The 26,153-nt window shown below is 47.0% G+C and overlaps 2 protein-coding genes across 3 annotated transcripts in view; one reads left to right on the top strand and one right to left on the bottom strand.

The window, feature by feature from the left end:
* RS1 (retinoschisin 1) lies at positions 1-26,153 on the top strand. The gene is made up of 6 exons (XM_019823621.3): positions 1-118; positions 9,295-9,320; positions 10,195-10,300; positions 17,487-17,628; positions 19,932-20,127; positions 22,182-26,153. Exons 1-6 carry the CDS (start codon positions 67-69, stop codon positions 22,332-22,334), a joined length of 675 nt encoding a protein of 224 aa, XP_019679180.1. The 5' UTR covers positions 1-66; the 3' UTR covers positions 22,335-26,153.
* The window catches only part of CDKL5 (cyclin dependent kinase like 5), a 213,489-nt gene continuing 197,660 nt past the window's right edge, over positions 10,325-26,153 (bottom strand). For both annotated transcript variants that reach the window (XM_019823616.2, XM_045051234.1), the window contains 2 exons: positions 16,496-16,540; positions 10,325-12,511 (listed from right to left, as the gene is read on the bottom strand). In XM_019823616.2, coding sequence (XP_019679175.1) covers positions 12,423-12,511; positions 16,496-16,540 — 134 coding nt within the window. In that variant the 3' untranslated portion in view covers positions 10,325-12,422. The remainder of the gene's footprint in view (positions 12,512-16,495; positions 16,541-26,153) is intronic.

Below are 26,153 nucleotides of genomic sequence, written 5' to 3'. Positions count from 1 at the left end.
AGCTCCTGCTTCTGAGGAAACCCTCCACTCGGATAAGGTAGAGCTACAGCCAAGGACAAGGGGAGAATGCCACGCAAGATAGAAGGTTTCTTGTTCTTACTTCTCTTTGGCTACGAAGGTATGTGCTGCCCAACCATTAGCATTTATCGAATACTTAATAGTACAATTGAATGAATAATTTAGCTGGTTAATAGCAATGCAACCTGAATAATTAAAACATCATTAATTAACAAGGCATGTTAATTAACCAAGATGCATTGTTAATGAATAACGGTTGTCTTTATGTGGAAGTGATTCTCTTAGTCTCTCACCACTGGCTTTCTGGTTCTCCGAGGAGCCTCCTAAAGTTCAAGGGATGCTCTAAATGGGACAGAAAGAAGGAAGGGTCTCAGAAATCATAGAAAAGAGCTATAAATTGCCACGATTGGTAAGGAAGTGTGGTGTATCCTTGAAAATTTTGAGGAGTCAAAATTAGAGTGATTGTAGAACTTAATCTTCCAAAGTAGGACGCCATCGAGAGTGGAAGACGATGCTATTAATAATTCTGCTGGGACAACAGGTGTAAACCAGGGCTGTCCCGGGCAAATCGGGACGTGAGGTCACTCTCGTTTAAACATGGATTAACATAACACGCCAAGTCCCACTGGACTCTAATAGAAAACATAATCCAACTGAGAGTCAGGAATCTCCAAAGACTCTGTAACACTCAGTCATTTTAAAATTTCTAAATATGGCCCTGGCAGGAGTAATATGCCTAAATAAGAAGAAATTAAAAGCAACTCTCTAAAATATCATCCAATTCGACGAGGAAATTCTCTCTCAGTCTTTGAAAATAACACTCTTCCATGCCTCTCTCAGGTCTCAAGGACCTGTTAGCTGAGAATTCCTTTTTAGGTTCATTCTGGACATTAGCAATTGGCAGGATGGCTTCTTTGGGTCATTGTGTATTTGTGTGTGTCACAGGAAGTAAGGAAGGAAGGCAGGAAGGAGGAGGCCTCTCCACTCTGCAAATGACCGGATACACAGTCATGAGTCAGGATCCCTGGTTTATTATTTTTTTAATTTTTTTAACATTTATTTATTTTTGAGACAGAGAGAGACAGAGCATGAAGGGGGGAGGGGCAGAGAGAGAGGGAGACACAGAATGGGAAGCAGGCTCCAGGCTCTGAGCCGTCAGCCCAGAGCCTGACGCGGGGCTCGAACTCACGGACCTCAAGATCGTGACCTGAGCTGAAGTCGGACGCTCAACCGACTGAGCCACCCAGGTGCCCCAGGATCCCTGGTTTAAATCGCGCTCCTCTCTGCCCTCTCATTAGATGTTATTGCTAGAGTACGTCCTTTCATATCTCCTATTCTCATGACTTTTTTAGTCACCTTTCTCAGTATTTGGAAAGATCTGTATGAATATAATCCCAAGGTCATTTTACAAACCCAAATATATTTCTTTTTTTTTTTTAATTTTTTTAATGTTTATTTATTTTTGAGACAGAGAGACAGAGCATGAACGGGGGAGGGGCAGAGAGAGAGGGAGACACAGAATCGGAAGCGGTCTCCAGGCTCCGAGCTGTCAGCACAGAGCCCGACGCGGGGCTCGCACTCACGGACCGTGAGATCATGACCTGAGCCGAAGTCGGACGCTTAACCGACTGAACCACCCAGGCGCCCCACCCAAATATATTTCTAAGTAGGGATCGTGTAGACCAATTGTCTGGGGTTTTTTCCTCTTTGCAATGAAGAGTCAGTCAGCAACTTGCCCCAGTAACTCTCAACACTTGAAGGTGCTTCGGGCGGTTTGTTGCTTTTCCTTTAGTCCTTGCCCTTTCCTCAGCAAGAAAAACCTAAACAGAGCCTTGCAAGGCCTAGATTCCAATACCTCTGGTTGTCTGAGGGCCGTAGGCCTCCCCCTCAGATTTCTGTGTGATAGGCATTGAGATTCATCCATCCATCCATCCATCCATCCATCCATTCACTCTTTTGTCGGCTCCTTAAAGAACCCATCCCTGAGTTCCTGCTATAGGCCAAACATCGTGTAAGAACGCGGGGCAGATCTTTGTTACTTTCCCAGTGCTGAGCCTAACAACTGTGCTCTGTGACCCCCACGTGAGAAGAAGCCCTATAAAAGTTTACCAGCCCATTTTTATATTAGACCGGCCCTTTCGGGAGATATCTGTACTAAAACACACACTGTCCCGAGGCACAGAGCACAACATTAGTTCCTGTCCTAGAGCTTACCAATCTGTGTGCGCGGCTGAGGAGCTCCAGGAATTTCCACGAAGAGCAGAAGATACCATCTGTCTAGGCAGAATGGCATGTGGTCCACTGGGTGGTCTGGTGACCATTTTATGGTCAGTGTGGCTTGGCGACCTGTGCGTGCTCTAGCCCGAACTAGAGGGGTGCTCGAGAGACAGAGAAAAACTACAGGATGCGGTTGCTGTATTTAATCCGCTCACCATCCAGACAGAGAATCGAGGCCAACGCAGACGGGAAAGATGTTTTCTATTGCACAACTGGGACCCTGAAGACAAAGGTTCTTTGTCTAATTTATTCTTCACTGTTTCTGTTCCACGGTGGCAGCGGCTCCTTATTACAGTGAAATAAGATAAATAGATTGACTCCACTTAGGCGTCGGACGAAGGTTCATTTGGGAATGCACAAATGATCACAGCCCAAAACTCCGTGCATCTTATAACTGAGGCAGGCTTCTATTTATCTTCCGTTGGACATTTTGGATTCAGTGCAAATGATGGTTTTTAAAAATCCATCTTATTACAATATATAGGTCTATCACTTGGTCATGTTCATTATATATATAAAAAAAATCAAGCCTCATCTTACAGGTGTGTCAACCATAAGGGACGTAGGGTTTTTTTTTTTAAGTAGCTTTATTGAGATGTAATTTTTTTTTAATGTTTATTTATTTTTGAGAGAGAGAGAACGCAGGGGAAGGACAGAGAGAGAGAGGGAGACACAGAATCCGAAGCAGGCTCCAGGCTCCGAGCTGTCAGCACAGAGCCCGACGCGGGGCTCGAACCTGCGAACTGTGAGGTCATGACCTGAGCCGAAGTCGGATGCCTAACCGACTGAGCCGCCCAGGCACCCGGAGAGATGTAATTTCTATACCATTAAATTCACGCATTTAAAGTGTGCGATTCAATGGGTTTTAGTATATTTCTGGATGTGTGGAGCACACCATCCAATTTTAGAACATTTTGTCACCCCCCAAAGAAAACCAGTAGACATTAAGCCCATCTCCCCGTCTCCCCAGCCCCTGGCAACCACCGATCTACTTTCCGTCTCTGAGGATTTGCCTATTCCGGACATTAGGTTTAAATGGAATCATACAACATATGGTCTTTTATCTTTCACTTCGAAAATGTTTTTGAGATTCATCTGTGTTGAAGCATGTACCCATGAATATGCCTGTAGCCAAAAATAGCAACATTTTCACACCAGAACAGTTTCCTTCTTTCTCCTTCTTTGAGAGGGACATTGCCGCAGCCTGCCATTTTCTTCCCGTGTCTTACCCTTATTTCTAAAGTAGATGGGAAGCTAGTTACTGACAATTTTGGCATTCGTAATCTTATGCTTTTCTCCTCAGCTTCATCTGTTTCCATGGGAAGGAAGGCTCTGTATTTAGTGACATCCATCAAAAGGACTAAAAGAGTCTTTCCTGCGCGTGTCTAATGCCCACTTTTCCTCTTGAGCTTGCAAGGTACACTTTGAGAAACAGCAAAGCCTCGAATTTTCTTGCTGCGGTAACGGGTTTCCCCACGGAGTGGCCCTTTGGGCAAAAGGGCGGCATGAGCCCCTGTTGCACACACCTAAGGTCGGTGCGCGGGGGACATCTCAGGCGCTCTAGTGGAAACCTGTACCATGGGGAGGAATCTCCAGAACAATCCACGTAGGGAGAAAAACATACAACCACATAATCAAAATCTTTTCCTCTGTCTCCGTTAAAGGCTGACCCGTTTTCTGTCGCTCATTCCAACAATGCTATTTTCTGGTATTATAAAATGTTGCAGCCAAACAGGCTTTTGCTTTGGTCTGCCAGCGTTTCGGTGATCAAATCATATTGGGGGCCACACAGCCGTGTCGCTGCTCCCTTGGGGGCAGCTTTTCCTGTCAAGCACTTGTCCTTTCTCTGCTCATTTCCGTAAGGATCCGGTGCCTCAGATCCCCCGGCCTGTCTATAGACAAACACTTTCCGCTTTCCAGGGGGTGGAGGCTGGGAGGGAAAACACATCAGAAATCTGCCCGACGTCTGACCGAACACAGGAAGTGGCTCTGAAACCAGGTCTGCCTCTTAGGACTCTTCGTCTCCACAGGCAGACGGTGGCAGTACGTCCCCCTCCCTTCTTTTTGGCCTTCTCTCTTTCTGCAGAATGCAGAACCCAGAAGGCTCTTATCTGAACCCTGGGTTTGCTCAGTTGCGGATGCATAAACCCCCCTCAGTGACAGACGCAGCCTCTGGGCCAAATTGATCTGGTTATCAAGGCCACACTGTCAGTGACCCACAGGCTTTGCCTTTGACCCCCCCCCCCCCCCACCGGCCCCCAGAAAGAGGATCCTGGCACGACTGACGTTGGCCCCACTGACAGGGCCTTTCTGTACCTCAGCCACGCCCAGCTTCGCTGGAAGGTGGGGTGGAGCCAAGTGTCTCCTGGATTAACAACCCCCAAATCGACTAGATGCCAATTGCTCGTGCGCTTTGCGGTTCTTGGGGAGCAGCTGCGAGACTAAGGCGGTGGCTTCACGTGTGCATTCACTCCAAGGGCCACGGGGCGCCACCGAGCCTGTCTGGGCTTTCCAACCAGCTGCCCGCTCAGCCTCAACGAATGGAACATCTTCGCGCCATTCCCCCCCCCTCCGCCCCCCTGTTCCTCCTGGAGACTTCCCCGCGCCCAGTAAACGGCAGGTCTATCCTCCCAGTGCCTCAGGCCTTGAACCTCTCTTTCTGTCACACCCACGTCATCTGTCGGCAAGTACTCTTGGCATTGCCTTCCAAAGACAGAAGCCAGCCACTTCTCATCACCTCCATTGCCACCACCTGGGTCGAGCCCCCATCATCTCCCTTCTGGATGGACCGCTGCTTGCCCGCTTAGGCTCTCCGCTTCCGGCCTTGCCCCAGACCATCCAGTCTACACCCAGCAGCCCGAGGGAGCCTCATAAACCATGATCTGTCTTGTCCCTCCTCTCCTCGAACCCTTGTGAGGGCCTACTCAGGCTAAATGCCAAAGTCCTCACGTGCCCACAGGCCCTGTACTGATTGCGTCCCATACCCCCTCTCTTCATCTCCTAAAACCCTCTTTCATCCCCTGACTCCAGCCCCAGAGGCTCCTTGCTCTCTCTAGAACACGCCAATTACCCACCCACCGCAGGGTCTTTACACTTAGTGTTCCCTCTGCCCAGAATGCTTTGCTCACAGCTGTCTCACCTCTTTCGGGTCTTTGCTCCAACATCACCTTCTCACTGCAGGACACTTCATTCATTCATTCATTAGCCCTCACCACCCCCAGCCTAGTCTATATACACCCTATGAAGGTGGGTACTTTTCCCATTTTGTTAAGGGCTATATCCCCAACGCCTAAAGCCAGGCCTGGACTATAGTAGACACTCAATGAATATTACCTAATGAATAAACGCTTTGGGGCCAGTCACCATCAAGTATCTTCCATATCAATTTCTATAATCGTACAAGTGCTTAGATAAACCTGTGCACAAGAAAGGGGTGGGGCATAAAGGCCAGAGCAAGTGGTGAGTTGTACACGGGGGACAGAAAAAGTCCCCTTCGCGGGGAAGGGAATAAGCTGGCAGAAAAGTTGGGAGACGAGGGCCTTTAAAGCCAAGAAATCATACAAAGGCACGGAGGCATGAAACAGCCTGGCACGTGTGATGAATTGCGGGTAGTAGAGAACGCAAAAGATGGATCTGGAGAGGCAGGCAGGAGAGAGATGATGGAGATTTCCTTGAGGGACACATCGTTATCATACTCATTTTAGGCATAAGGAAGTGGAGAGATGTGGCCATACAACCAATAAATGTCACAGATGGAGCCTGGACCCTTGCACCGGGGACCCGCCAAAGGGTTTGGAGCAAGAAGGTGGCACAATCCGGTCCGCGTTTCGCCCCACCGGCAGCGTGAAGGGTGGATGAGGCAAGGTCTCTCTTCAGCAGGGAGAGCATCCAGGGAGAGAGAGTAGGAGCCCAACACAGGCAGTGGCGGCGGGGGCAGAGAGGATAGAAGCCCCTGGGAGACGTTGGATATGGGGGTTTAGAGAGAAAGAAAGGGGACTAAGACACATCCCAAGTCTCTAGATGAGATGCTAAGTGAACAGGGAAGCCACTCAGTAGGATAAGAAATAAAGGGGAAGAACAATTTGAGGAAGGTCGTAATGAGCTGAGGTATAAAACAGAGTATTGAGGTAAGATATACATACAGAAAAGTACAGCCCAGTGAATTGTCACTGTCGAACACACCCGTATAACCGCACTCACATCAAATAGCAGAATATTGCCAGCCCCCGAATGGCAACTGTGGGCTTTCACCTTGCTGCTCCCCACGCCAGATGTGACCAAGACCCTGACGTCTAATGACATAGATACTTTTAAATGGATCCCTATGGTTTGTCCACTTGAGCAAGGGACCCTCCACTCAGCCTTGCAATGTGGTGGCCCACTGTATGAATTTGCCACGTGTACCCATTCTACTCTTGATGCGCATGCGGGTGTTTCCGATTTGGGGTTACTACAAAGACTGCTGCTGTGAGGAATCCAGCACAGGTTTTGGTTAGTTGGAGAACATATGCACACGTTTCTGGTGGGTACTTAGGAGCAGAACTGCTGGGTCCTAGGGCGCATATACATTCAACCTTCCTATAGGCTGCCACGTCGTTTTTCAAAGAAGGTAGACCAACTTACATCCCCACCAGCAGCACAGGAGAGTTCAGGTTGCTCCATGACCTTGTCAAGACTTGGTTGTGTCCAAGTTTAGGTAGGAAGAGACACCTATGAGGAGATGCCCGGTAAGCCATTCAAAGCAAGAATTGTAATCTTGGGTTTAGCAACATTTATGAGGCGGGTAGAAGAAGCAGAGCTCTCAGAGAAGACTGACAAGGGTATCTAGAGTGATGGGAGCACCAGGTGAACTGTGTGATGGAAGCTAAAGGAAGAAGGAAGGGACCGAGAGCATATTGGAGCATGAAGACATAAGGTCAGTGTTGGAAAGAGTCCATTGGGTACGAAAATAAGAAGTCATTGGTAACTTCTTTTGCTAGCACAGGGCTTGGCCTCCAACCAAGATGGCGCTCCTAACCTTCATTGCTATCTGAGGGGATTAATTCTGCCCATAGCAGGTAGGCCAAGGAATCTCTAGGAATGAATAACCGGTGTACGAGGGCCCAGGAGAGACAGCAGTTTGGGGCCGCAGGGGAGGGGTAGCCCTCAACTGCTCTGACTAAAATATATGCTCCCCTTAACTCCCATTGCAGCCTATGCAGAACCCAGTGGAGTGCTCACCGTGTGCATTGTCCAGTGGTCTGTCTTCTCATGGGTCCTCAAGCCCCTTGTGGGCAGAGAGCAAGGCTTCCATTTCAGAAGGCCCAGGCCCTGGGGCAGTGCCAGGCTCACAGTGGACACAAAAAAAAGGGGTTTGCAGAAGTAAACATGTATTATTTAAATGAAGGCACAGTTTGAAAAAGATAGCTTTTATAATTGTGATACAAAAGATGAGACCATTTCTCTACTCTCAGTAACAGTCTGAAAGGGGTGTGTGTGTGTCTGTGTGTGTGTGCGCGTGCGCACGCGTGGGGGGGGGCATAAGATTCAACTTTTAGATAGGAAAGTGGTTGAGGGACTTTTATTTCCTATTGCCTACACTCCAGTTTTGGTCAAGATTTTTATAATAGGTATGTGCTGCTTTTGTAATCAGAAAAGAAATGAAGATATCCATTTTGTTGAAAATGGAAAACGGAGCTTTGGTACTTTAGCAAACACTGCCTAATGGAATCTTCTGCTGTGATGAAAATGTTCTGTACCTGTGCTCTCCGGTACATCAGCCACTAGCCACATGCGGCCAGGAAGAATTGAAATGTGGCTGGTGTGACCGAGGAATTGAATGTTTAATTTTATTGATTTTAATTAATTTGAACGCAAGTAGCTTCATGGGACTAGTGCTTATGCATTGGGCAGCAGAGTTTAAACAATCAGTTTATGCTAATGTATACAAACTCTTTTCCTATTAAATTGTGCATTCAGGGCACTCACTCTTAAGCGTCCGACTTCAGCTCGGGTCATGATCTCATGGTTTGTGGGTTCTAGCCCCGCGTTGGGCTCTGTGCTGACAGCTCAGAGCCTGGAGCCTGCTTCGGATTCTGTGTCTCCCTCTCTCTGACCCTCCCCTGCTCGTGCTCTGTCTCTGTCTCAAAAAGAAATTTTAAAAAATTTAAAAATTTTAAATTGTGCATTCATTCTCTTTATTCGTACTTCTATAAAGATACTTTATATGTTAGTTTTATGTTAAATTGGACATAGTTTTCCCACATTACTTATACAGTATTTACACTTTGTGGTTTGATATTTCCAGTACATTACAGACAAACCTTAACAAGATTTTCTAAACAATTTGTTAATTCTAAATAACCTAAATGTGTCAAGTGCGGGGGTGCCGGGGGGAGGGGGCGGAGACTAGGAATCAGCTCCTGACTGGCACTTAAGGCAGACCCTAGGGATCCTGTTGCTGCTGCTGCTGATGAAGAAGAAGTAAGTAAAGGAAGAAGGTAGCACTTAATGTCAAATTTAACAATGTAAATTGTAAACATTGTTTAAATACTAGGTTCTCAAGTACGTTTTAAAAAACACACATAGAAAAAAGACTGGAAAGATTGATATGAAAATGTCAACAGTGTTGCCTTTGGTGATAAGAAATACGGGTGCTTCCCCACCCCCCTTTGCTACATTATTTTCCAAAATTCTATAAAGAATGAAAATAAGACAGGCACCTGGCTGGCTCAATCGATAGAGCATGTGACTCTTGATCTCGGGGTCTTGAGTTCAAGCCGCCTGTTGGGGGTAGAGTTTACCTAAAAAATAATAATAATGATCCTTCTCTGTTTAATTTTATTGCCCCTGGTTTCTCAGGATCTGTGGATGTTTTTCCTGACATATATATTTACTTAGTTTGACTTCTTCCCGAAGGGGCTTTGTTAACTTTTATGTGACTATTTTCATTTCACTTCTCCTTGTTGAATTTGTTTCTTCTTTTAACTTGATTTTCTCCTCTCTTGTCCTTTTGCTTAGCCACACTGGGACTGTCGTCTACTGAGGTATGTTACAGTAAGAAGGCTGGGATTTACATGGATACTGTTCTTAAAGATTTTCCTAGCTCAAAATAATGTTTAGGATTATCCTTTTTTTTTTTAAAAGGTACTTTTTAAAGGTACTTTGTTATGGTGGTGGCAAGAGCCCATTTTATCTGGGCAAGTTCAAGATTGGTGTTTTAATGAGAGAATGCAAGTGAACCAGGTCTTAATTCAGGCGGTGTGATCATGAATCCATTACCTTTTAAAACCAGATCCCTAAAAGGGACCTCCAGAAGTGAGCAGCCTGACTGTGAACCGGGCCCCGCCCCCAAACCCTGAAGGTAACTATAATGGGGTGAGCGGTGCTCCCCATGCGGTGCGTCTGTGAGATCATTAGCTGTCCATCCACAGTGGCGGACATTTGTTTATCTGGACTCAAAGATGAGTAGCAACTGTATGTCTTAAGCCTGGATTAGTATGCCGGTTGTGCTGCTCTTGTGCAAAAGCGGCCACAGAATACAGGTAATGAATGAGCAAGGTTCTTGAACACAAACTCTTCCAGCGGCTCTGGCCACGGTTGCCTTTGCCTGTGATCTTTCTTTCTTTCCCCTGAAATTTTCATACCTGGAGCATTCTCTGTATTTTTGTAATTTTTTAAATGTTTATTTATTCTCGAGAGAGAGACAGAGCACAAGCGGGGAAGGGGTTACAGAAAGAGGGAGACACAGAATCGGAAGCAGGCTCCAGGCTCCGAGCTGTCAGCACAGAGTCCGACGCGGGGCTTGAACTCACAGACCGTGAGATCGTGAGCTGAGCCAAAGTCAGATGCTTAACCGACTGAGCCCCCCAGGCGGCCCTGTGACTTTTCTGACACTCCTTCCCCTCTGGCTTCCCGCAGGATGAGGGTGAGGACCCCTGGTACCACAAAGCATGCAAATGCGATTGCCAAGGAGGTGCCAATGCCCTCTGGTCTGCTGGCGCCACCTCCTTAGACTGCATTCCGGGTGAGTGTCTCCTCTGCTTAGGGCACCGGATCCTCGCGGTGTCCTGGGGAACGTTGTTTCTCCTTTTCCTTTCCGCCTGGCCGAGTTAACCCCCCCCCCCCCGGCACGCTAGGCTCTGGGTTTCCTGCAGTTGGCCTCCGAACTTCAAATCCCACAACGGCCACTGCTCCAACATACCACACGGATGTCATTGTTCAGAAACAGCTTCCTGCCTCTCTCCCTGGCCTGGGTGAGACGGTGAGATGGCGCCTATTTTCAATGAAATGGACTAATGGAATTTGTGAAAATAAGTCAATGGTAGGAGGCAGGGCGTTCTGAGAAGAGGACAGCCTTTTGAGTCAGAGAGTCCAGAGCCGGAATCCTGCCTGCCTCCCTTCTTAGCTCTGGGACTCCCCCTTGGGTCTTTTTCTGTCAAAGGGAGGTAATAGTACTGTGCCTGAGGGTTTACTGCTCAGCGAACAACCATGTTCTCCCCCACGTTCCAGCCCCTTTAGAGTGGCTCCAGCCGAAGCGAGCCGCGTCCCTTCCAAAATGAGCATTTAAGGGCTGGTACTTGACTCTCCGGCTTTCCCTTCCCTGCTTGAGAAGTGGTTCCTCCTCCAGTGTGGGTCCCAGGAAATTGAATGGAGCAGAAACCCTGCCAACCCATAACGGACAAGTCACCTGAGTGAAAAACAAACCGCTGTCGTGTTAAGCCTCTGAAATTTCCAAGACAATTTGTTCTGCAGCCTAACATAGCCCTTCCTGGCTAATACAAGCGTCTTCCTGTAAGGTTCCTGCCAGCAAACTTTGTAAAGGACCAGATGCTAAATATTCGTGGCTTTGCGGGCCCTAGGGTCCCGACTCCTCAATTCTGACTTTGTAGTATGAAAGCAGCCGCTGACAATATGTAAATACATGCGTGTGGCTGTGTTCCAATAAAACTTTATTTACAAAAACGGGCGGTGAGCCACATTTGGTTTAAGGGCCACAGTTTGCTGAGCCCTGCTCTTAGGAGTTGTCACGAGGAATAGATCCTCGTAGGCATGCGGGGTACCCAGCAAACTGTAGCTGACGAAAGGTCGCTCCTTTTCCTCCTGCCTCCTGAGAGCTCACACTCTGACTTTCAGGGACTTGGGGGCCCAGAAAATCCTTGCAACACTCAGTGCTTTGCACGGCTCAGAGCCTCTTTTGCTCGAAACTGTGCTCGTTACCCTCTGCAGGGTACATAATCACCTAATAATAGCTCCGCTAGAGACAGTATGTGTGTGCGTGTGCGAGCTTCTCTTCATTATTTCATTAAATTTGCATTAAAATAGCATATTGTGGGGGAGGCAGCGGAGAGTCTCCGACGGCCTTTGCTGCCTCCCCTTCCCTATTTACTGAAGGGGTAGGAAGTGGTTTGTGAATTCAGTCTATCGGAAAGGAACAGTGGGGCCCCTGTCATGAGGAAAGCAGCAAGTGCTGTGCAGTCTGGTGGGCTTCTACTGGATGCCCCACTGTGCTCCGCGGCAGGAGCTCCTGCAACCATTATATACTGGTGTGGTCTGCCCAGTCAATATTGAAGCACCCTCCTTAATAATCCATTTAAAATTCAGTTCCACCCTTTCTCATCATGTGTCTATTATGTGCCAGGCACTGATGGGGAGGCAAAAAAAAAAAAAAAAAAAAAAGAAGGCATTATCTCCTCCCTGAAGGAGTTTCCCATGCAGTGGAAACAAACGTTCTCTTCACTAGAGACACGAAGACCTTACTGGAACTCCATTCCGAGTTCTAAAAAAACCCACCAACTTGAAAAGAGATTATTTATGCAGATTGACCCAATCAACTGTGAAGTTGAGGAGGGCTGTGTGTTTGGGGAATGTGAAGTCAACCGGGGTCCCCCGAGCTCTCTCCCCTAAACACTTGCCGTGCACTCGAAGTTCTGAAATCGGAAATTCTTTTAGTTTACGTGTTCTCCACTCCCCACCATCTTCTGTTTGTTTTTCCTCTCATTTTATTTTTTAATGGCACAGACATTTCCGGGAAGAAACAAACACAACCTAAGGGTTACACGGTTGATTCATTGGCGTGAATGGGTTTTTTTCCATGAAAGAGATGGTTCAGGGCAGCAGGACTAGACGCCCATCAGTGCCTCGGGTCCTCAATGGAATCTTAAGAACGCTGCTTGGTCTTTCTGGATCCTGAGACTCACTGCTTCCATCACAGGCCGCCTTAGGAGGGAAGAAGAGCCTAGAAGATACAGAAGGACGGGAGGGAAGGTCACTGGGAGCTGCCCGGAGGTACTCTCGGGTGCACACTGGCTGCTACTGTCTAGTGGTCCCACCCACAGAGGAGAAGGTGCATTCTGGCCTCCTTAATCTTCATTAACACTATCAAAACGACTAAAAGGTCTGTCCTCCACAGTTAGCTAAGATCACCTTGGCCCTTGGAGGGGGAAGAATAGGGTAAGGAAAGTATCCAAGCCTAAGAAATCCAGTGATTCGTGAATGCTTTGCCTTTACTCTAGATTTTATACCTCTATATTATCTTCGAGTTTCTACTCCATTCTATAAACATTATTCTATGTTCCACTACATTGTCATATAGGTTCAAGCCTAATACACGTGCATGTTAATATTCATGTCTCTCTTGTCAAGAACGTCCCTGAACTTCCCTTGTGTTTCTCTAGGTAAATGTTCTTTATAACCATGTCTGGCTTTCATGCCTCCCGACCGCGAGATTATCTACTGAATAAGAAAGGCTAGTATGCTACGTATAGTCTGGATTCGCAGCACATTATGAACACGCCTTTATCCACGTAATATCCGTGCTTTATCCACTTGTACCACACACGATGTAGGTTTCTCCTTAAAATGAATGTACAGACGTTCTTTTTCTACTTAAGATGAGCATACCAACAGGCTTCATAGCTACCCTAACAAACTGGCATTGGGCAGAAAACGTGGGAAGGACATATTCCGTGTAAGTCTGACGAGGATCCCCTTAATTCCTCCAGCAACATTATTCGTGCCGTTTAATCCTAGTTTATACTCAGTTGACAGTTTCCTATGGCTTAGAGCAGTAGGTGTTCTCTGGGCTGGGCGACCTCGATTTCCTCCCTGAGCTTTCCGCTGCCTGTTTCTGCTGTCTTCTCTGCTTGCTCCTAGAGGCCACCCGAGACGGGCGATAATCTGTGTTTATCCCTTCATTCACCATCCAGTCAATAACTATCGAGTGCTTAGCATGTGCAGGCATTCTGCTCAGCTCAGAGGATACAAGGGTGAGCCAGAGAGCCCAGAGGAACTGATAAATAATGACAAGGATGGGGAATAAGTGAGAGGAACAGGGTGGCCGGCAGAGATCTGAAGGATGAGCAGAGTTGGCCGGGTGAAGGGGGAAGAGAGGGGACGGGAGTGTCACAGGCAGAGGGAACAGCCTCAATGGAAGGCCTCCAGGCCTGCATGAGGACCCAAAGGGAGCCCAGCCAGGACCGTGGAAGGAGGAGGAGAGGGGAAAGGAGGAGTTGGGCAAAACAATAACATAACTTGACTGCAATTGACCCCACAGTCCATAGAGCGTGAGAAATGCCACATTTTCTATTTTTCCAAGTTTAAATGACTCCTGTTTGAGTCCTCCTCATGGCTAGCGAGGAGTCTAAAGACAGGACTGTTAAAGGTCCTTCCTCTCTCCTTGGACTGCATCAAACTCCCATGGGTTTGCAAGGGCTGCCTGGGGACAGGGCGCAGACTCAGGCTCAGGCTCAGGCTCAGGCCAGGTGGCAGGCTCCCTGCCTGGCCCACAGCCCCACTTGAAGGCCAACACCTTACTGGGGGGTCTTCTCCCTCTGAACCAAGCTCAGCTCAGTCCCGGGGACCTTCCCAAGTTTCCTGAGGGTGTCCAGAGCTCAGGGCTCCGTGGCCCCATCGGTGGTCCAGCCCCCTCAGAGGAAGCATGTCCCTGCTGAGCTCAGGCCTCTACCATGAGCACGCCCCTTTCCCCCAAAAGGGCCAAAGCCCAGATTCTCCAGTCCCCTCCTGTAGCACAATCAGCTAATTCCTGTTGGCACCTAGACCTTCCAAATCCATAAATCTGAGAGATGCTATGTGGTCTACAGCCTCTCCTCTCTCAAATCACACACACACACACACACATGAACACGTGCACACACAAACCCAAGAAGAGCCCCAACCCTTAGGAACCCTCTTTCTTGGGGAGATGTACAGGGGATGATGGGGGCAGGGCAGAGTGGGAGAGGGGGAGTTAGATTCCTTCCCGGGTGAGAAAGACAAACATGAAAAACTCAAGAAGACATCAATGTATTCCCACGAATTCACCCTATTACACCGATATAATCTGTTGCTCTTGGCCAGCAACATCGTGGAGGCAGGTACTGCTGTGGGTCCCCTTTCACAGATAAGGAAATTGAGATCCAGAAAGGTTAAGCAGCTTGCCTAAGCTCACAGAGACGGGGATCTGATCCCAGCTCACACTGACTCTAGACAGACATTCTTGACCTTGGCTGCCCATTACAATCACTTGTAGCTCTACCCCTCACCCGGGTCCTACCCCAGACCAATGACATCAGAATCTCTGAGGGAGTGACCCCAACATTAGCACTTCTGTAACTCCCCCCCCAATGATACCCAGGTTGAGACCCATCAGAGAGTCTCTGCTTTGTGCCCTGGGCCACACCACTGGTTTCTGGGTTAGCAGCTGGGTAGCTAGAGGCACCAATACCTGACAGGAGCACTGTACAGGGGCAGGCTTGGGGCTTGGATACTGAAGGGTACAGTTTGGAACATGTGGGTGTGAAGCATCTTTGGGTCACCCAGGTGGAACTGTTCACCTGGAAAATGGACAATGGGATAAGGCTTGGGGCCTGGGAATCAGGCACTGACTCTCAGACACCAGGCAAAAGCCATGGGGATGGTGAGATCATCACTTTCCTGGAGAGTGTGGGCAGGGTCCGTGTCTGGACAAGCCCTCACCAGCCTCCAAGGCCACTGCCACTGGCTTCGTCTCCCTAGGTTTCCACTCGTAACCGTTAGATGGGCAAATCGGAAAGAAATGGCAAAAGAGATTTAAGGGAAAGACCCAGAAAGAGCAAAATGCCAAGAATAAAGCCATCAGGAGTGGACTTTTCCTTCCCCTCTGCTTTTCCTTCCCCTCTGCTCCTTCCCTCCAAGCTGGTGGCCCTGGAGCAAGAAAAGGAAGGTTCAAGAAGGAGGGGCCTTAGAGACACCCACAGTTAGCATTTAAGTGACAACCTTGGGCCCAACTGAAAACCAGCTTTCTGATGCTGGGGCTTTGGCCCACCTTCTGGTAGCATGGGCTTGTCCGCCAGGTCGGAGGGAAATTGAGGAGGTAGAGGGGCCCCCAAGGCCATGGGCACCAGACCCCTGAACCTGCCAACTGACAAATGCCTTCTCTCACAGGCCAAAGTTTCCCCAGTGTGCTTTGAAAGTGTGCTTGTTAAAGATGAGGCTGCTCTGGGGGTGGGATACTGAAAACTGCATCCTTAACAAGCCCTCCTGACGATTTGACCACACAAGGCACGATTGAGGGGCCCGTAAATCACTCCTGTCCTCTCTCCCAGGAATTCCCGTGATTTTAGTAGGCTCCATCAGCCTTGGGGACTTGATAAACCACAAGTGCTGTCCCCTCACTTCCAGCCCCACTGAGCTACAACTAATGGTGGAGGTTGGACCTTTTCCTTTGGTGCATCGGGCAGAAAGGCAGTGAAGCCTCCCTGGTCAGAGGCCTGAAGCTGTCTTTCTGTCTTCACTCTCTGAGGACAGGGCATGACTGCCTCTGCGGGCATTCTGGTCTCAGGATGCATGGCATTCAAGCTTTTGCATGCTTCGTTCAATTTTAGTGACTTTTGGAAGCTATCCTCCAGAAAGACCCCAGCACTCGTTTCACTGTTGGAAAGGGATGATGCCCCAGTCAGCATGTTCAGCTCTTTGATCTGAACTCAGATTTACACATGGACAAAAAATAATTTCACTTACTTGAGGTTTATTCTTCACAATCGGAAAACTAAGAGAATGTGTAAATTTACCATTTGTTTTTTACAGAAATATAGCTAGACTTGTGTTCGGTTGTCAATAAGGGATCCCCTGAAGAGTGGCTTAGTGAATTACTTTTGTTTTGACTCCTGTAGTAAAAAGAGTAGGGGTAGGGAGTTGCTTAAGGATATCAGGGCTGAGGTCTCGGCGCTTCTTTTGGCCTTACCCCCGTCGTGCAAGAAGCCACTGCGCCAGCCATCAGGTCTTCTTTCTAGGCAACGGGAAGAAAAAAGGGGTGAGCAAAAACGGATCAGAAATCCCCAGCAGACATCGTCGTATATCTCAGTGGTCAGAAATTGTATCACGTGGTCGCTTCTAACCGCGAAAGAGGACGGGAAAGATTTTTTCTAGCGCCTACATTGCTGCCTGACAAAGTTAGGGTTCTTTAGTCAAAAACAAGGGGAGAACGGATGCTGGGCTGGCAATCGGCGGAAGTCTGTGACCAGGTAACCCAACACTAAATGTGTTTAGAAATACGTGAGAAGCAGCCGACGGTTGACACGTAAGAACCAGCTTTGGCTATTCTTATTTGGAAAAAAACCAGTTCCTTTCAATGGTACCTTATTCAATAGTCACTCAGGTACATTTCACCCCCCCCCCCCCACCACCACACACCTTTTTTTATTCATCAGACTAGTGAGAAGACGGCACTTTACGAGCGAGAAGTCAGTCTCAGTATATAATTGCCCTTCTTGCCTCTGACCATTGCTTTGTTCCTATAATTAGCATCATAAGCTGCCCCCTGACGTCATCACGCCGGACGGCTAAAAGTGTGTTAATGAGGAAAATAAAGAGTACGGCATTTAACTATGATATTTCCCTGGGAACCTCTTGGTTTTGCAAATGTCTAAGTTTGTGGAGGAGGTGAAGTATTTCTCCCTCCCTCCTCCCCCACCTCAGGTTGCCATAGAGCCCCTTTCCTCTGCTTTTGCGAAGGTTGAGTCTCTATGGCAATCCTTTGACTTCATCTTCACTCTCTCTCATAAGAGCAGCGAATAAGTTGAAGACCCATTGTGGAGTGCGCTGATGAGCAAAACATTCTCCACCTACCAAAGCACGAAGGAGATGGTCTGACTTGGCATGTCAGTCATGTCGGGTTTGTGGAGTGTTGCGATGTGATATGAGTGTTTTGAGGTGCGTTGTTTTTCCCTTTCCAGAATGCCCATATCATAAGCCCCTGGGTTTCGAATCGGGAGAAGTTACACCAGACCAGATCACCTGCTCCAACCTGGAGCAGTACGTGGGCTGGTATTCCTCGTGGACCGCTAACAAGGCCCGGCTCAACAGTCAAGGCTTTGGGTAAGCAGGGCAGGTGGCTCAGGCGCTTTTTCTCATGTGATTTGAAAAATGTAGGTCTCTGTAAGAAAAAAATGGCAGAATGCATTTATTTATTCAACAAATATTGACTGAGTGCCTTCCGTGTGCTGAGGACTGTGGGCAAGGTGGAGGAGGTCCTGGCCTTCAAGAAGCACACAGTTTAGATGGGGAGAGGGACTCTACCTGAAGGGCACGGATGGGGATGGTGAAGGGCACGGATGGGGATGGTAAAGGTCAGCAAAGTTAGGGCACAAGTGAGATAAGGCCAGAGCTCTGGTAGGCAGAAGTCAGATCTCAGATCGTGAAGTCACGTGAAGAATTATGGTAACTATTTTAGGCATAATGAGAGGACCCGGAATGTGCATTAGTTAGAGTACAAGTTTGTACTGCTGTAACAAAGAACCCCAAAGTACAGAAACTTAAATAACATAAAGGTTGATTTCTTGGTCATCTAAAAGTTTCATTAGGCCATGTAGTTTCATTGTTATGACGGCTGATGGTATCAAGGGTCCAGATTCTTTCTACCTTCTTCTGTCATCCTTCACATGAAGCTGCCATCTCAGGGCCCAAAATGGCTACCCTAGCTTCCACTAGCACATCACATTCTAGCCAGGGGGGAGAAAAGAGGAGCAGAGTGCACAAGCATAATCCTATTGGCTACTTCTGCCCACATCTCACCAATCAGAATTTAGTCAGGTTGTCCCACCTAGCTGCAAAGGAGACTGGGAAATATGAACTTTTCTGGGTGGCTGTTGGCCCAGATAAAACATGGTGGTGGTGGTGGTGGTGATGGTGTTCTATTGCTAAAAGAAGACGGGAAGAGGATACTGGGGGACAATTAGCAGACTCTAGCAGTGAAAGATTTAAAGCTGGGGAATACCACAGTAAGATTTGTGTTGTAAGAAAATTCTGGCTCAGGGCGCCAAGGTGGCTCAGTCAGCTGTGCATCCAACTCTTGGTTTCAGCTCAGGTCATGATCCCAGGGTTGTGGGATCAAGCCCCATGTCGGAAGCCATGCTCAGCAGGCCGCCTGCTTAAGATTCTCTCTCTCTCTCTCTCTCTCTCTCTCTCTCTCTCTGCCCCTCTCCCTTGCGCATGTGCGCTCTGTCTCTCTCAAATAAAAGAAAAAAGAAAAAAAGAAAAGAAAAGAAAAAAGGAAAATCTGGCTCTTGTGAGGAGAACTGTTTAGTTGGGGGAAGTAATTAGTGAGGTGAGCTAAAGTAGCAATCCAGGCAAGAATTGAGGATGATGTGGGTCAGGGCAGTGCCAGTGAAATGGAGAAAAGTAAATGACTTTGAGAAACACTTGAGATGGAGTCAATAGACGGATTGGATGTTTGAGGCAAAAAAGAGAAAGGGACAAAGATCTCTCTCCGATCGCTGGCATGAACACCCCAGAGGATGGGGGTAGCATTCTGAAAGATGAATATTGGAAGGAGGGGCTGGAGACAATTAGGTGTTTACTCTTGGACATGTTTCTTTGGGGATGCTGTACAGCACCTAGAAGTTGTCTAGACAGCAAATGATTCTCAGGTTTTGGGATTTAGAAAAGGTCTGGGATGGAAGTTAAGATTTCAAGAGCCACGCAAGGAGCAAGTCTGGAATTAGAAGAGAAGGCAGCCAAGGACTGAGTCCCGAGAAGCTAATTAATATGCAAAAAGTAAATAAAAACCTCAAAGGGGAAATTATAGGTTTCCACAATTCATGAGAGACATAGCTAAAAAACAAATCAGTTCCCTCACTGGTTGGTTTGCTTTATAATTGCCAAAAGCTCTTCCAGAGCCACTTGGATCAGTGTTCTGCACATGGGAGACACTCTCTGAAAGCCATGAATGACAGCACTGGAAGGAGACGCAAATATGTATAAAGGGACTGAAATTGGGGTGAGACTCATGGAGAAAGAGACATCAGGAGACTAATGAAAAGGGAAGGGAGCTGGTGGGTGCAAAAACCATGCATTTTCATGATTTGAAGACAGACATACTCAACCACACCCCAAAGGTGATTTCAGCAACACTCAAAGGCACTTCTTTGACAGATCAGTTGAATCTGGCCATTGTTCTTTGGTCAGTGGAGATGCTGGGAGAAAGAGAATGATACAAGTATGACAGAGGCTGCACACTTCTTGGAGACAGGCCTTTTGGTGCTTAACAGATTGCAGCTCAGACTGCCCATGCGTTGCAGGGGTTCTTTAGGCACTGGCGACCCCTCAAAGGGCCGTGCCTCTCAGCTCTTTGGAGGCTCTCATAGGAAAGGGCTCCTGGTGATTTGCTGTGTTCCTGGCAGGTGCGCCTGGCTGTCCAAGTACCAGGACAGCAGCCAGTGGCTAGAGATAGATCTGAAGGAGGTCAAGGTGATTTCAGGGATCCTCACCCAGGGGCGCTGTGACATTGATGAGTGGATGACCAAGTACAGCGTGCAGTACAGGACCGATGAGAACCTGAACTGGATTTACTATAAGGACCAGACAGGAAACAACCGGGTAAGTTGGACTTACCCCAAACCACCTTTAGCTCATACTCTCTGGGACTTCCCTCCCGTTCCTGCCCTGTCACGCCACTGACTCCATGGCAAGGGAAGTCATCCGTGCTTCTTCCCCACAACATGGTCTACTCTCTGACAGGGCAGGGTCTTTTCTTGCTGTATCCTGGATGCCCAGCAGTTTGTGAGTGAGCACCACTCTTGCATGCAAAAGAAATCTTTGTTTGAATTCTCCTACCAGCTTATAGTTGCTCAAATGATCAAAACTGGCCATTTGGACTATTCCAAACTCCGTGAGCCATTGAACACTTTGCTGCATACATGTGACTTGACCTATTATTGATGTGGCTAGGCCCTTGTCCATTTATGTAGATATGGCCTCTCCTTACCATTGAGACTGACTTCCAGGAAGATCTGGACAATCCAGCAAGTTAGCCACTGAACTATGTAAATGATTAAAATGACTCCAGCAATGAAGACACAGAGGAACTTGAACCTTTGAGCAATTTTATATCCTACTAACCTCTAAAGGCCAAGCCCCAAGTCTTGTTCACAGTAGGCTCTTGATTAAGTGTATATATATATATATATATGACCAATATTTTATATATATAATGTCTATTTGCAATGAATTAAAAACTCACTAGCTGTTTGGAACCGTTTACTGTCCTTTTGCCTGAGAGTAAGGACTTCTGAGGCTAATTTGGACAATCAGATTAAGCAGACACATGTGGCTGAAAATCAGAAGGCTTTGTACCCTGTGATGACAAGTTGTACAGCAAGACAGCCACGGGTTGAGATTTCAAGGAGTTTGAATACAATAGGAGAAACCATCTTGATACTTAGACATTTTATTTCATTTTTGATCTTGTTCAAAAAGAAACGGAGAATTCATTTTCAAGTCCTGCCTGCATTTCTGAAGGCCTTGACGGTTCTTTGCAAAGAGGTACTCCACTCAGGCACTTGGGCAATCTGCAGGAGCCTGTTCCAACCTCCCTCTTCACCTGTCCCAACTTGAATAGATTCAAGGGCAAACGGCAGAGAGAAGGGGATGTGGGATGTTGCTATTGGGAAGAAAGGCAAGATCATGGCACACGAGGTCCTTCTCGTTTTCTAGATAGATGAGGCCAAAGTGGCAGCCAGATTTTTTGCAGGAGATAATTCCAGAAAGAAATGAAACGCTCCAGTGTCATCAGGCAGAGCTCTACGACTCTAGAAAGACTGCCAAGAATGATTTCTTTGGAAACGCAGCCGAACAGCCACGGCACCTTTTCCCATCAGGGCCACTGCATCATGCTATGCTGCATCCCAAAACACACGAAGCAGAACCTTTTCCTCCCTACTTTGGGTACTGCACTCCCCCTTCCAGAATCTTCCCTCTAGTTTTTATGTCTTTTCTTTTCTAAAAGCAGTCTTCCAAGTCTAAAAAGTATTTGCCATTCGTATGGAGGTAGAGATACACACTTAAGCTTTGGCTCACAACTTCAGGGCCAGCTCACCAGTTTTTACTCGAGCCTCACTTTGGATCCCTTTGGAACAGAAGAATATTCCTCCTGTAAGTGCAATGCGGTCCTTTTCAAAATTGGTCAAAATACAAAGAATCAGAACACAGAATTGGTGATGAGAATCAAGAGGCATTTTCCATCAGTGCCATCCAATAGAACCTTCTGTGACAATGGAAATGTTAGGATCTGCACTGTCCAATATGGAAGCCACTAATCACACACAGCTATTGAGCACAGGAGCCATCATCAGCGCGGCTGAGGAAGGAAATTGTTATCTAATTTTAATGCATTTAAATTTAAATAGCCACGTGTGGCTAATGCTCCCATACTGGCTGGGGAAGCTCTAGATGTCCCCAGAGAATCACTCGGAGATGCCTAGAACATGCAGGCACTAACACACAAGTTCAGATTTCGGGCATATGCAATTCTCTGACCTTTGACCACTTTCTGAGATTTCCCAGACTTCAAATTTGGGGCCAGCTTCAGATAGGAATTGTTCTTCCTTTTCCCTCCCCTGATGTGATAGTGATAAGATTTCCTCTCTCTTTAGGTCTTCTACGGCAACTCAGACCGAACCTCCACGGTCCAGAACCTCCTGCGGCCCCCCATCATTTCCCGCTTCATCCGGCTGATCCCACTGGGCTGGCACGTCCGCATTGCCATCCGGATGGAGCTGTTGGAGTGCGTCAGCAAGTGTGCGTGACGCCTCCTTCAGCTCGGCACCTGCCAGGTGGGGTGGAGGGCGCAGAGCAGCCTGTAGGGGAAAATTGACGCGACCAGGGCTTGAACAGGGTGACAAACAGGGCTGAATTTTACAAGCTCTTTTCAATGCAGAGCTGGGCAGAAATAATTTCTTTTTTTTAAGACGTAGTTTCCAATGTCAATGAGAGAGAAAGAAAAATGAACTCATTCCCCACTCAGGGCCAAAGAAAATAAGAACAAAGAAAATGTCCCTAAAGACAATGTTCATCAAAAGCCTAAGTAGCAGGGGTAATTTTCTGCTCTTGGGTTTTTGTGTTTGGCCTGACAGTGTGAAAGGTGTGGTCTCAGGGAACACAAAGGAGCCCAGATAATTTAAAAACCCTTTTGCTTCACCACCCTGAAAACAGGAACAGAAGTTTCATAAAACCTTGATTTGAACGCAAATGGGTAGCAGGCTTGCGGTCTCTCCGGCGTTTTCACCAAATTAGGGCCTCTCACAACTTTAGAGCACCGTGTATGCAGACGGAAAGGATTTGGGGTGACTGGGGGGCCGAAAGGCATAGTCGGGAGCCTGTGTCCTGGTCTCCTGGAGGCTGGCACCATCACCCCAGGCAGGAGGGCCTCCCCTGCTCTGCGCCTTCACCCCCACGCACACAAGGACTGTGGAGCCACAAAAGCTCTCATCACATACAGATCCATTCTAGCAAAGTTTTCCAGTCTGTGGTCACTATTTGGGTAAATACATGGGACGGGCTGCATGTGTAAGTAGCAAAGTTTCTCTGTATTTAGGAACCCCACATGACCGAAGCACACCAGAATTTCCCTTCATCTAGGGCTACCATTTTTCAACAGGATTCACATTTTAAAACCAGTTGGCACAGGAGCTAGATCACTGGCTACACGGAGGAGGCCCATCAGCTAACCACATGCTTTGCAGGAAGTGGGCAGACCGCAAGTCCTAAGAAGGGATGTGGATACGTTTCTTGTGACCCACGGTTAAACTTCACCCCTTGCCTTGCAACACACAAAACAGGCCTGCTCCTGAGGTTGAAACCTCCTTGAGAAGGACCGGGCCTGGCATGGGCCTGGCCTTCCCCCTCCTGGAGGAGCTCATGAAGCTGGGACCTTTCGGGAAGAGTCTCAGTCTCCTGAGTTTTCAGGCCCTTCCCTGGGGAGAGGCTGATGACATGGGGAGTGGGCAGGAGAGGTATATGAAAGTAGGAGCTGAGAGGGGGTGAAACTGGGGGATGAGGGCCCTCTGACAAGACTGGGGAATCCGAGACTGTCCTGGCCCTGACACAGCACAGCCTCTACTAGAGGCTTTCTCCTGAGTTACTTTCTGTTTTCAAATGCCAAGCCGAGTGAAGACTCACACTAACATGATCCTGGACATCACATTCACCTTCTCTGTGAGGGGGAAGCCTCCTAAAAACCCCAAATCTCTTCCCTGGTGTTTTGGGCTTAGAACAGCTCTATATTTAACCCACCATCCTTTTTTTTTTTTTTTTTTTTTTTTTAACGTTTATTTTGAAAGAGAGAGGAGAGAGAGAGAGGGAGAGAGCATGCATACGCACGCGAGCAAGCAGAGAAGGGTCAGATAGAGAGGGAGACAGAGGATCTGAAGCGGGCTCTGCACGGTCAGCAGTGAGCCTGATGTGGGGCCGAACTTGTGACCTGTGAGATCATGACCTGAGCTGAAGTCGGACGCTTAACCGACTGAGCCGCCCAGGTGCCCCTAACCCACCATCTTTTTAATCCCCCAACTGTATACTTGGACCTGGAAAAATGCTTCCCTTGCTCAGTATTCTCTCAAATACAAACATATCAAATTCAAGGTGGGGAAAAAAAAATCCTTCTCTGGACTTTGGACACATGAATAAATCCATTTAGAGCAGGCGCCTCATCAGAGCCCCTTAGTGAAAAGCTGAATGAACTTTCATCATGACACGGATTGTCAGAGAAAATGGTGGTAGCCTAAGAGCTCAGGTCCTCTACAGTGGTCACATCAGACACAGGAGGCGAGTACGGTTAAGAGGAAAGAAGAAAAGAATGAAACTGTGAGGCAGTGATAAAGGTTCTCCAACTAATTGTTCATGTTAGAAATGTTTGCTTTGTAAAGGTTTAATGAGATAAAGTCACATACCGTACAAATTTCAACCATTTCAAGTGTACAATTCAATGACTTTTAGTAGACTCAGAGTTGAGGAACCATTATCACAATTTTAGAAAAATTTCATCACCCCACAGAGAAACCCTGCACCCATTAACCATCACCTCCCAACCTACTCGTCCCCGCAGCCCTAGGCAACCACTGATGGACTTTCTGTCTCAGTAGATTTGCCTATTCTGGACATTTCATATAAATGGGATCATTTTCTGCCTGGCTTCTTTTGCTTAGCATAGTGTTTTTCCAAGTTTCATTCAGGTTGCAGCATGCACTTAATTCCTTCTTATAGCTGAACATCATTCCGTTATATGGATAGGTCACATTGTATTTATCCGTTCATCTGTTGATGGACATTTGGGTTGTTTCTACATTTTTGGCTATCGTGAATAATGCTGCTATAAACACCTGTGTACAAGTTTTTGTTTGGACATATGTTTTTATTTATCTTGGGCATATACCTAGGAGTGGAATGCTGGGGTCATATGGTAACTCTACGTCTAACCTTTTTAGGAACTGTCAGACAATTTTCCAAAGGGGCCACACCATTATGCATTCCCACCAGCAACATATGAGAGTTTCAGGTTCTCTACATTTGTTATTATCTTTTTGATTAGAGCCGTCCTGGTGTGTATGAAGTAGCATCACTCTGGTTTTTGATTTGCATTTCCCTAGGACTAATGATGCTAAGCATCTTTTTTATGTGTTCACTGGCCTTTTGAATAACTTCTTTGGAGAAATGTCTTTTCCGATCCTTTGCCCATTTAAAAATCAGGTGGCCTTTTTATTAACGAATTGTAAGAGCTCTTTAATATTCTAGATACAACCCCCTTAGGAGATACGTGACTTGCAAATACTTTCTCCTATTCGGTAGGTTATCTTCTTACTCTCTTGATGGAGTCCTTTGAAACACATTTTTAAATTTTGATAAAGTCCAATTTATTCTTTTTTGTTGCATGTGTTTTTGGTGTCATATCTGAGGTACCATTGCCAAATCCCGATCATGAAGATTTACTCCTATGTTTCAAGAGTTTTATAGTTTTACTTCTTACATTTAGACCTTTGATCTATTTGGGGTTATTTTGTATATGGTATGAGGTAGGGGTCCAACTTCAGTATCTGCACGTGGACATCCAGTTGTCCCAGCACCATTTGTTGAAAAGACTTTTTCCCCACTGAATGGTCTTGGCATCCTTTTTGAGAAATCAATTAACCATAAAGGTGAGAATTTGTTTCTGGATCCTCAATTCTATTCCATTATAGGTCTATCTTTATACCAGTACCACACAGTTGTCATTACTGTAGCCTTTTTAGTAAGTTTTGAAATTGGAACAGGTTAACTCTCCAACTTTGTTCTTCTTCAAGGCTGTCTGGGCTGCTGAGTCCTTTGAATGTCCATATGAATTTTAGAATCACTGTGTCAATTTCTGCAAAGAAGCCAGCTGAGATTTCACATCGGAAATCGCTCCATACTTGAGAATTTAATCAACAATGAGATACTGAGATCCATAATACGTTAATCTGTAGGTAACCTGTGTATAACAGCATATTAATTATTTACTTCATTTAATTTAGAACAGAAAGTATAAAAACAAAACTTTTATTGAGGGGCATCTGCAGCCTAACAGAATCTTGCTATTAAACACATGAACTGTG

Source organism: Felis catus, chromosome X (genome assembly GCF_018350175.1).
Source record: "Felis catus isolate Fca126 chromosome X, F.catus_Fca126_mat1.0, whole genome shotgun sequence".
NCBI lineage: Eukaryota > Metazoa > Chordata > Mammalia > Carnivora > Felidae > Felis > Felis catus.
Note: the sequence above shows the minus strand (reverse complement) of the source record. Positions and strands in the feature narration are given on the sequence as shown.